Genomic DNA, 12,454 nt, shown 5'->3' on the forward strand with positions numbered 1-12,454 from the left:
CATGTACAGGCTTATTCATCCATATTATATTGTGCCCCCATGTTAGTAAGTAGGGTTGTTCATAATATTCTGGTTCAGTCTTTTTAGGTCCACTTGAAGTTAGATGTGACTCATTTTAGTCAATGAAACAAACTTGGTAGAGGGAACAAGGGAAAAAACCAACAGTCTGTAAGACCCTAGGGTTTGGATGAGACAGGCATGATCTGGACCAGCCAGGAGACCAGTATGGAAGCAGAGGGAGGGAGAGGTGTGGGAGAAGTCACAGGGACCGTTTTATTTTAGGGGGCTTTGTAGGGAGATCATGTAAGGCTTTTGATTCTTACTGAGTGAAATAGGAGCCACTGACTGGGGGTGGGTGGGTAATTTTAAGTGTGAACCTTTCAACCTAACCCCACACTGCTGAAGGATGTTTTTAAGCTTCCCAAGTAATTCTATCTTGCTGGCAGTTTGCGATCCACTGCTTCAAAAGGCCAGGAACAGATAATACTGTAGAAGGGAAACCTGCAATCCTTTCATAAACCTCATTTTGATTGCTTTCCCAATGGAAACTACAAGTAACAGTTAACACCTGAAATTGGTTCATTCCCTTCTCCTAATACAGGCCCTTCAGAGGGACTTAATGGAGAGCAAAAGAGATGACGAATTCAACTGTAATGCATCATTGACTACTATAAAACAAAGATGATTTATAGGGACTAAATTGATTAATTCTATTTGGAATTTCAAAACAAAATTTTCTTAACTTGAAAAATATACCTTTTTACTTTAAAACGACCTCCTCTTGTTGCCTTTAGTATTTATCTCCTTTTCTGCCCCTCCTCCACATTCCCTTCCTCTTCCCATGCCAAAAACAAAAATGCCAACTCCATTAAATGACTGCAAGTTAATGTTTAAGAAAAATCAGATTCTAAGACTAAAAATTATAATTCTTTTTACATGAAATATTCCAATTTTTATACCTGAACGAATGATTTCTGAACAAAAGTGTTAACTTTCAGTCCAAGAAACTAAAATGTCAAGACAGTTCCAACAGATTTAGAGCACCAAATATGTGATCCTCATAAACTGCTACTTCATTCTTCCTTATTGCCAATTATGGAGACTTGCCTTCTAGGAAGTTTCCTTGGAGCCCTGATCCTCCTGAGATCATTTATTGACACTGTGGTCCTGTCAGATGTCAAATCCATCTGGTGGTGAAGCAGGCAAACCTCTCTGAAGGTCAGGTTGAACCAGTAACAGTACTGATGGGCACCGTGCAGTGGACCTTGAACCAGGATATTTATACATGCATATATAACACATTTATAATCTCACTATCATTAAATAGTACAGTCTGTATGTTTTAAAAATCAGAACACATGATAAACCTTTATGATATCCAAGAATACAGAATTCAAAACTTTCAGATACTTCTAAAAAATATTTACAGAAGTCCTAAAGTAGAATGCACACTAGGAACTTAGTAAGACAATACCAAAGGAAAAAAACAAGCAATCATTCTGGTTTCAGACAGAAAAGGAAATATTGAGGAAGGACATCAAGCTTCCTTTCTGTGACCTAGGCACAGAAGCAGTTTCGTTACCCTTAAAAAGACCTCTTTCCATTAAGGATCATTGCTGCAGAGTTTGGCAAAATACATCAAAAAAGGCAGACAGTTATAAAAACTGAATGTCCACTGGGGGTCCTTTGTCTAATGCAAAGTTTAAAAAATTACTTCCCATGTGCTTCTACTTCAATCACTAGAAAATTTTAAGTTTTTGTTAGGAATGTTCTGGAGACTTAGTCTTAAAAAACCATACAGTTTTGTTAGTAGGCAGTTAAAAGACCAATGGCTAAAATAATTGAGACTAACTCTGCTCTCATAATGAAAGGAAAAGTGAAATTGCTCAATTGTGTCCGACTCTCTGCGACCCCATAGATTGTAGCCCACCAGGCTCCTCTGTCCATGGAATTATCCAGGCAAGAATACTGGAGTGGGTAGCCACTCCCTTCTCCTGGGGAATCTTCCCAACCCAGAGATCAAACCAGGGTCTTCTGCATTGCAGGCGGATTCTTTACACTTTGAGCCACCAAGGAAGACAGTGACACAGAGGTAAACACTGTTTTCTTCATTAAATAGAACCAACTATACATTCAAAATGTTAACACAGAATTTAACCCAGAATGGTTTCAGGATGCTAATATGAGGAAAATACATAATCCCTTTGATTTAGAACAAAAACTTTTCTAGCAAACCTTTTGATTTTTAAATACTAGGCAATTTTAGCCACTTTTTAACAAAACAAACACAAATAGCAAAATCTAAAAGATCCTTAGGAAGGGCACAGCTTGACTACAACCTAAGTCAGAGTCTCATCATCACCTAGAACTAAATTAGAGCCTTCATCCACCTTTAACAAGGACTGAACTTAAAGAGTATGATTCTCAGAAACTTAATTGATTGTATGGATCCAACAGTCAAAGACTGAGTTGGATCCATACATTTCAACAGCCTTAATAAAATGTTTGAAAGGAACTATTCACTTATCTCAATTATGTAATATAATTTCCCCACCTTATCTTTTATGCTTTATTACAATTCTGCCTGAACATTAAATTCAATTTTATTCCCTTTCTGGGTCACTGCTGGAATAACATTTCTCATACCAATGTCTATGCAGCAAGTTGGATCTATCCTAGAACAACTATAGGGGCTTTATGAAAAGTTGGAGTGACAAAGAATAAGTTAGTAATATGAATGTTATCTTAAGAGCTGTCATTTAATTTCAAGGTAGAAATTATAAATTTGGTATTGTCTATATTCAGCAAACTTCATATTTGCAAAGGTTTTCAAAGCTATCAGTTCAGTTCAGTTCAGTCGCTCAGTCGTGTCCGACTCTCTGCGACCCCATGAATCACAGCACGCCAGGCCTCCCTGTCCATCACCAACTCCAGGAGTTCACTCAAACTCATGTCCACAGCTATAGCTTTTCTTTAAACTTGTCATCCAGTTCTAAGGATCAATTCTAAGGAGACATGATTTAACTGATATATAAATGAGAAGTGCGGGTGATCCTTGAACACCACCAGGTTTAACCGCAGAGGTCATTTGTAGGTGGATTTTTTTCCACTAAATATGTGCTGCTGCTGCTACTGCTGCTAAGTCACTTCAGTCGTGTCTGACTCTGTGTGACCCCAAAGACAGAAGCCCACCAGGCTCCCCCGTCCCTGGGATTCTCCAAGCAAGAACACTGGAGTGGGTTGCCATTCCCTTCTCCAATGTGTGAAAGTGAAAAGTGAAAGTGAAGTCACTCAGTCGTGTCCGACCCTTAGCAACCCCACGGACTGCAGCCTACCAGGCTCCTCCATCCATGGGATTTTCTAGGCAAGAGTACTGGAGTGGCTTGCCATTGCCTTCTCCGAAACATGTGCCACATACTACCTAATCTGGTTGGTTGAGTCTGCTGACACAGAAACGAGGGTTTGGAAGACCAACTGTAAGGTTATACTTGGATTTTCAACTGTACAGAGGGTCACGACTACTACCTGCCACATTGTTCAAGGGTCAACTACACTGACTCGCAATCTGATAATTTAGGAAGTAATTTCAGAAACTATTAAATTAAGCCAGATAAAAACGGCCATTTTGGTAGATCAAAAATGATCAAATATTGGCAATTTCACTGAATCAAGTGTCTAGAAAAACATTTGTGTAGCTATAAGGAAAGCCATAGAGAAAATTATGTATCTGAAAGACCCAACCTGGTACCCCAACTACAACAGAGAATGACACACATATAGTGTGTTTAGCTAATGCACTATTTAGCTAACAGTAACATGAAACACACAAAAGCAATGGAACCCCGCTCTAGTACTCTTCCCTGGAAAATCCCATGGATGGAGGAGCCTGGTAGGCTACAGTCCATGGGGTCGCTAAGAGTCAGACACAACTAAGCGACTTCACTTTCATGCATTGGAGAAGGAAATGGCAACCCACTCCAGTGTTCTTGTCTTGAAAATTCCAGGGATGGAGGAGCCTGGTGGGCTGCCGTCTACTGGGTTGCACAGAGTCGGACATGATGAAGCGACTTAGCAGCAGCAGCAACATGAAACACAATCTTATAAAAAGCTTTGTCAATACTCTGAGTAGCCTTTTATTAGGTATGAGAATAAATATGAGTCTCATGGAGACAATAGGCAGCAGAACACAAATCTTTTACCAGTCTCTGGTTAACTGTTTGGTTTTGAGGCAAGTAAACCAAATTCTACAGAGGGCATTCATGCCAAGGTTTTCAGGGTAGTTCATCTAAGAACAGACTTTTTAACTAGAATTAAAATGTCTGTGATTTGATGGGAATTTCAAGTCTGAGCTATTAAGTGATAACGAAGAAAAAAAGGGGGTATCCTAGTATCACTTTCTCAGAATGTGACCAATTAAGAGACAACTGAAATCAACATTTTTTACTAAAAAATCAAAAGACCCCACAAAAACCTAGGTTCAACATTCAAAAGAATAACTACAAAAAACCAAAACTACAGAACACACCTTGACAAGTGAACGGATACTAGTTATGCATAAACCAACTAATCCTTATTTACTTCAATTTTACTTAGCTATATAAAAGACTTGCTGTCTTTGGTTATGATGTCTCATTATTGTGTTTTCATTACAAATTGCAAATGAACAAAACAAGCTCTTGCAGTTCATAGAACTTCACTTACATCATCAATTCAACGTACTCTAAAATCCCTCTAATTACGCAAGCTTATAAAATAAGCCACACTTTCAGACATGAATGAACACAAAGCAGAGGTAGTACAACCAATTTTCAGAATGAGCAGAAGTAAGCATCCTAAACATGTGTCTACTAAGAAGGGCACTACACCAGGGATACTAGCTAGGTGGAGGTCCTTTTCCAGGCCACTCCCCATGCAGTCTCAACTCTGAGTAAGAAATATACATTTATAACATGACAAATGAGATATTCTTGCCAAGAGGAACAACTTATGGCTTTTTTTAATTTCTGGGATGTTTTCATGAAAATAACCATCAATCTGAACTTCCTCACTTTCAGCCGTCTTCCTAAAATCAGGGAGGGACAATTCTAGTTCAAATCATTAACTATCAGATCTATCTTCTTTTAAGCAAATTAACCAAGTTCAATTGAACAAAAATTTTCTTAAGGGTTTCCTAATGAATAAATTCAAAATTTCCAGGTTTCTAGGCAAAACAAAAATGCTGCTTGCAGTACCAAACAATCATAGATACACACACATTATGCAATTGCCTGTTTATTTGGTGGCACCAGTTTTGCAAGCTAGAATTATTTCTACTTTCCATTTCATACAATCTGTAACCACTCACAAGTTGAATGTGATTTCTTCAATGGACTTGAAAACAAAAAGTACATTCTTAAAAGTTAGAACTGAATTTACATACTTTGGACCAGGAAATGTACAAAATACAACATATACATTAATGGAATTTCTTTAAGAGTTTGGATCACATAAACTACAAACAGTAGGTGAATTACTGTGGAGAATTTTGTTATACACCGTGTTTAGGAAATACTTCTATATTAGTTTTACATGTATGGATTTTGAAAAATATATAATGCAACATGCTTTTAACATGGTCTTTCCACTCGTAACATTTATACAAATCAACTGAAATAATTTCAAGAGTGAAACCAACCAGTATTCGGGCATATTACTATAAATAAGCTATTTTGCTGCAAATACGCTGTTGACTTAGGTAAGGGCTAACCAGGAAAGACAACAGTCTCCATGTTTCAAAATTCCCACAAGTGGGAATTACATATACTGTAACCAAACATCCAATTTTGGCAACAAATGCAACAAGCTAATCCATTTCTTCATGGTAGTTTTGTTTTAAAGAAATCTCATAATCCTTTACATTGGTGGCTCTATGTTAGATCCTATTTTAACATTCTGATTCAGTAAATACCTAATTCCTCAGAATTTGAAGTGAATTAAATATTTAATAAACTCTGACACAAGGAAACTTGAAATCTTAAAACCTGAGATCTGACAGTCAAATGTGCTGTTTGTGAATATTAAATCTATACTACATAGGTCAGAAATGTTCCATAAACATTTTTTACCTCTTGTCTGTTGAGATTCAAAACTGTCAAATTTAGCAATGATGCTATCCTCCAAAACTAGCCCGGATACTAATCATTCTCTTTCCAGCCCTCAAGACACAAATTTTTAGAAGAATATGATAATACTGATATTAACATAATTAATATCAGTTAATTAATTCTAGCCTAGACCCCTGTCTACCCCCTCTACCTTTTAAATATGGAAACTATTCTTTAAAATAGACTCAAATTATTTTGACATCCTTGATGTATTTTTTATGGGCTTTGAAGGAAAAAGGCTGATGTGCCCTGTTGTAGTATAGGTTCTCAACTAGGAGCCCAGGAACCATTACAATACTGTAAACTTTGAGGAGTTATTTGCACTCTATCCATTTTCCTGGGCGACAAATTCCTAGGATTATTCGGTCTCAAAGGGCCTGTGACCCTAAAAAGTTTAAAAGCATTGAGACAATTTGTGCCATTCATTATACCTAATTAAAATAGTACTAATTTTGTTCTGCAGCTACCCAATTTCTTATACAAATCTAACTTCAGATAGTACCATACAAATACAAATGTTACTAAAAGTTCTTTACTGGATGAGAAGGACTATGTTTAAAAAAATTGTTTTTAAACAATTTTGCTAAACATTCAGTTCAATGAGAAAGCTATTATAGAACACTGGCTTTTGGAACAATGAAAAGAATTGAAAGACTTTCTCAGTTGTTTCTATGCTGAAGAAGCAGTATATATATATATATATACATTTTAATCATCTGACTTGCTAGAAAAATCAAACAATCTGCAACAGCAAAGACTGGCTCTTGCTGGTTTATGAGATGCAACAGTTCTTATTAATATATAGCTAGGTCCGCGGAAGACTTTTCTATGGCTTTTTAAATAATTAAGAGTACTCTCCCTCTGTCCTCCTCACTGGCATCTGCCCACTCCTTTGCCCACAGTTTCCTATTTTCAGCCCACCTTTACACAGTTATTAATTGGCTTGGTGAGGTAATGCACTAAGCTTTCTTGCTCAAGAAAATGGAATTGGCCTGTTTTGGTTTGAAAAGAAAAAAGAAGCCACTAAGAGGGTAGTAGAGGAAACGAAGCAACATTTCCTCTAGGATAGGGGAGAAAAAATGTTACTCTGTTGTTATCAAGTTAAACAACCTTTTCTCCCACTTTTATAAAAGTGTAAGCTGTGAACTACAATTTCAGTTTTAATACAGAGTGTTTCTAACTGGCAAATGCCTAACTGCTGGTAATATAATTAGGAAAATATGAGAGCAGAGGACACTAAATATATAAAACAGGGAAAAGGGAAAGAATCTGTGTCAAAGGGAACAAAAGTGGAGCCAAATGCCGTTCATCATCTCTGTGTAGCATTCTATTGGTAATAACACGTAACTGAGGCTTACTGTTCTGACCCAATGAAAAAATACAGTATTATTCTCATAATATTTAGAAAATGTATTCTTAAATCTTTCAAGCATATTCTGAAGTATTGTATATAAAAATTAAATACAACTCTAAGCTCATAGCACATTATAGAAAAAAGTAAAATTAAACTTCTTAAATTTTAAACTATAAAGTCTAATGCCTAAAAGAAAAACTTAATTAGAAGACTAGATCACTTGATTTAAAAATGGTCATCTCACCAGCAGTATTTGAAAGCAAAAGTATATGCAACTCTGAAAGTTTCCTTTCAAGAAAAATCTCAAATGAGAAACATATATGGAAATATTTACATAATATTTTCTAATTCCAAATCCTAACATAATACTGTACAAATGGCAATCAAAACATTAAAGGTTTAAACCTCTCATTCAAACTTTATGAATTAGAAGTATACAACACCATGAAATTCAAAATTAAAACAAAAAAACCCTGTAACCAGTTTCATCAGTTCCTTCAGAAGCTACAAATAGAATTTCCATATGAATTTGTTCTGTAAAGATGGTCAGTAAAATTATTTTTAAAAAAATTAAAACTAAGTAATCACTTAGCTAAAATTGGATATTAACACTGGCAGTGTTTTTTCAAGAAAATACAGACTTTTGGTAAAATAAGGTTAGATAGATGTGTTTTTACTTTTTATTTTTTTAACTTTTTTGCCTGCACCATGTAGCATGTGGAATCTTAGTTCCCTGATCAGGGATTGAACCCACCACGCACCCTGCATTGGAAGCCTGCAGTCTTAACTACTGGACTACCAGGGAAGTCCTAGATATATGTTTTCAAATACCTTAAACTCCTATTCCCAGGGTTGGATACTTCTAAGAAATACATTAACCTTATTTCTATGATTTGCTGCTGTCAGCAGGAAGTCTAAGCCATTCGTGGAAGGCAGTCAAGCACACTGAAGAGACATGAGCCTCATCAATCCAATTTTATTCCTATGCAGAGTAAAATTTTCTTTTGAATAAGATTTTTAACTCTGAGGAGAATAAAACAAAAGGGTTTTCAAGTGACTAAGGAACTGCAAATAAGCTCTTCAGGCAGACCCACCTTGTTCAGGAAAATATCTGGCAGAGAGCAGGTGGGCAGTAGCTATTTTTTGGATGAGTGATCCAGTTATGATATTAACATACATTAGATTATAAATTCTATTCAAATGTAAACTCCTTGAGAGCAAGGACCTATTCATTTCTTGATAGTTCCAAGGTGCTTACCCTAGAAGAGCATGTTGCAATTAACAATTTTGTAGAAAAGGTGAGTGGATGGATGATGACTGAAAGTATAATTCACATTATTTGATTTACATAGTTGATCTGCTCTTTAACCCAAATTTCTTAATTTTATGAAGTTTGTAAAAAAAATTAAGTGTTTGAGCAGTACACTAATTGCACAGAACTCTAAAAACAAATTAATGCATCATAATTAAAAATGAGTTTGAAACAGTTCTAAAGCTGAGTAAGAAAAATACCACTTAGATTTTTTAAGTTAATGCCAACATTGAGAACTGCTTCTGTTATCTGTAAAAGTATACTCCCTAAGAAAGTGGAAATTAAGAGAGCCTACCCTGCTAAAATATAGCAAGAGATCAGTGAAATTATTAATGTTAGGGTAGCAAGAATCTGCTATACAAAATGAATGTCCTATTAAAAGCAGCAAAGTTAAAACATTTAAATAAAAGTACATTTGAATATTGTTATCATCACACAAGATCTTTTTCCCTCCAAAGAAAATATCAAATATCAAAAAATAGAGGCATTGCCCTGAGACGCTAATTAGCACACAAAAGGGGAAAGGAGGTCAAAAATTTAAGTGGTACAAAAGTGAAATGCACAACAGAGGTGCAAAAGTGCCTTTAAAAAGTGTGCTGGTTCCCCACACACCATGAGCCCCAACACACACACTCTGCCATTCTAATGCATACTTCCTTCCTGTACTTTTATAATGAAAAATACTATCTAGTATGGCAATGTTGACTCACATGGAAAAAGATTTAGTCTCCTTAGATCATACTTAATACAGTTTTCTCTCACTCTCAGGCCTAATTTCAGTGCTAATAATTCTAACAGGGATTTTTAACCTCCTCTTTTTAAAAGACTCTCAAATTAAAAAGTCACTAAATACACTACAATGGTTTGAAATATAGCTTTCCATCACATATTTTAGTTATGATTTAAGATTTTGCATCTCAAAATCCTGTTCAAGTTTTTGAAATTTCCATAACTAAAAACTTGAGTCTACTTAAAAAATTAAGGAATTATAATAGGAATTTAGTTTTCAGTACTCATAATCTATACTGGAAGCACTGGTGGTCATTAAATATACAAAGCTGTAACTTAGAACATTATCATACTTTGTACCCTACCACAGATTTAGACATTAAGCATTTATGTGTAAGTAAAGAATTGGTTCTGTAATTTCAACTGTTACGGATTTCTAAATATAAATAATACCTGTTTTTCTTCATGCTGGCTTAAGACATAAATTAAATACAATTAAGTTACATTAATCACCTCACAAATAAGATCGATAATGAAAAGATTTTGCTGGTATGAAACTACTTAAGTCTGAGACATTTCACATTATTGTTTCCAACACTTCTCTAACCTTACATTAGTTTTAAGGTTATATATACAAATATGTGTATTTCCAAGTTAGGAAAAAAAAACAAATATAACAAAATTATACTACTTTTTATATACAGTTTTTATTTCATATTCGGTGTTATATTTAAATCTTACATTTTAAGAGGTTTGTAGTGGGGAATCTGGGAAAGATTGAGGGCAGGAGGAGAAGGGGACGGCAGAGGATGAGATGGTTGGATGGCATCACCGACTCAATGCACATGGGTTTGGGTAGACTCTGGCAGTTGGTGATGGATAGGGAGGCCTGGCGTGCTGCAGTTCACGGGGTCACATGACTGAGTGACTGAACTGAACTGAGTGGGGAATCTGCTTTACTGAATAATTAAATTAAATGGTGAGTAAATACAATATTCAACCCAAAGAGACAAAAATACAGAAGGACACAGAGCAGTAGTCTTTTCAATGTGACAGATTTTAAAACTTACTCTCACATGCTTAATCAGAGGAATGAAACCTAAGTTAGGTTATTTTTGTATCTACAACTCTTTAAGCTGTTGGAACTTATTTTTAAAGGCCAACTGCTAAATATTATCAACATGCTGTATTTCAAATCACTAAATACACCTTAACTACCTGGATTCTAAAGACATGGGCCACTTAAAAGTCACAGGCACTCGTGCACACACACACACACAAACACACACGCCCCCACCACTGTTAGACTGTCAAGCTTTGACAATTATTTTAATTATACAGTAGGCAAATTCAAGCTGATACACAACTTAATGAAAAAATAAGTAGCCAGAAAGAAACCCATTTAAAAATAGATCAAGGAACAACATAGACTTAAATCTTTTATAGTCTTTCTAATAGAAGGGAACCAGTTCCATCTGTGCCTTGAGTAACAGTATTTTCCAATTAAGAGACTAACATCTTTCCCCATGAGAAACTTCTCATTTACAATGGTATGGTGTTTTAAAATAAGGGCGGAGTAAAGGAGGAATTACACATACATGATTAAATTTCTTGTTTGTTAAATCAAGCTTTATTGATAAAATGGAATCCAGAATATCTTACTGGGAACAGCAGCAGGCCCAGCCAATCATGATAGCAAAAATGTGGCAGTCTCCTACTATTTGTAGGAAGCTGCTGCTTATCAATTAGTAATTAAATGTAAGGACTTGTAAAAGAGGTGCAAAGAATCAAGGCATTTTAGCCCCAAGATTGATATTCTTATGAATATATTCTATTACCTGCAATACTCATGGCAACAAGGAGAGAACCTAAAAGACAGTTATATGAAGGGATCAATTTTATCAACAATTCCAATCCCACTGCCAAGAACATTAAAATAGTTTTCAATTAACTCCCTGGATATTCAGCTTTGTAATAATATTTTGGAATAATTCTCCATAATCAGGTGCACATGTGAGTGTCTAGCTGACACGGCTGCTGCTCTTCCTGTCCCAACCCCAAGTCCAAACACAACATGACTTGAAAGGGCCATAATCTTTTGCATCACACAATAAGCCAAATATTTCTTATAACTTCGATACTGATTTAAAGCAGTTCATAATTAAATATGAGCATTTTGTACAAGGACAATTATACTTTACAAAAAACAAAATCATACAACAAAAATTGCTGGAGTCTGATTTACAACATATGAATTATGGTTTGAAATCACGTTTACATAAGTCTCAAATTTACAACAACAGAAAAAATCAGTTCTGGGCTAGCTGTTGTACTGCTGAAGTTCTCTGGTGTAGTCACTCTCACCCATGTCATATATGCCCTTCTTTAAAGTTGAGGATGGATGTTTAAAAGGTTCAATGAAGTTGAGCTGTACTCTCCTTTGGAGGTGAAGGTAAACTCCATGGCTAGATGAGCAGTTTTACCACATATCATCAGTTGATGTAGAGTCCTTTATAGAAGGAAACAATGCAAACCAATGAACTAAGTTAAAACGTAAAGATGCATTATTTTCTGGGTAATGCAGAAAGATAAGGTTTTGTAAGGTTGATCTTTAGGATATAAATGTTTTCTATAGTACATATGTCGGAGAAGGCAATGGCAAGCCACTCCAGTACTGGTGCCTGGAAAATCCCATGGACAGAGGACCTGGTAGGCTGCAGTCCATGGGGTCACTAAGAGTCCGACAACTGAGCGACTTCACTTTCACTTTTCACTTTCATGCATTGGAGAAGGAAATGGCAACCCACTCCAGTGTTCTTGCCTGGAGAATCCCAGGGACGGGGGAGCCTGGTGGGCTGCCGTCTCTGGGGTCACACAGAGTCGGACACAACTGAAGTGACTTAGCAGCAGCAGCAT

The 12,454-nt window shown here is 35.9% G+C and overlaps 1 protein-coding gene across 2 annotated transcripts in view; it reads right to left on the reverse strand.

Moving 5' to 3' along the window:
• Positions 1-10,226: 10,226 nt before the first annotated feature.
• PPM1A (protein phosphatase, Mg2+/Mn2+ dependent 1A) overlaps positions 10,227-12,454 on the reverse strand; it is a 41,310-nt gene continuing 39,082 nt past the window's right edge. For both annotated transcript variants that reach the window (XM_088839556.1, XM_055436231.2), the window contains exon 6: positions 10,227-12,047. In XM_088839556.1, the coding sequence (XP_088695682.1) occupies positions 12,018-12,047 (30 nt within the window). In that variant the 3' untranslated portion in view covers positions 10,227-12,017. The remainder of the gene's footprint in view (positions 12,048-12,454) is intronic.

Source organism: Moschus berezovskii, chromosome 9 (assembly GCF_049115385.1).
Source record: "Moschus berezovskii isolate FMDL1 chromosome 9, NW_MosBer_1.0, whole genome shotgun sequence".
NCBI classification, from domain to species: domain Eukaryota; kingdom Metazoa; phylum Chordata; class Mammalia; order Artiodactyla; family Moschidae; genus Moschus; species Moschus berezovskii.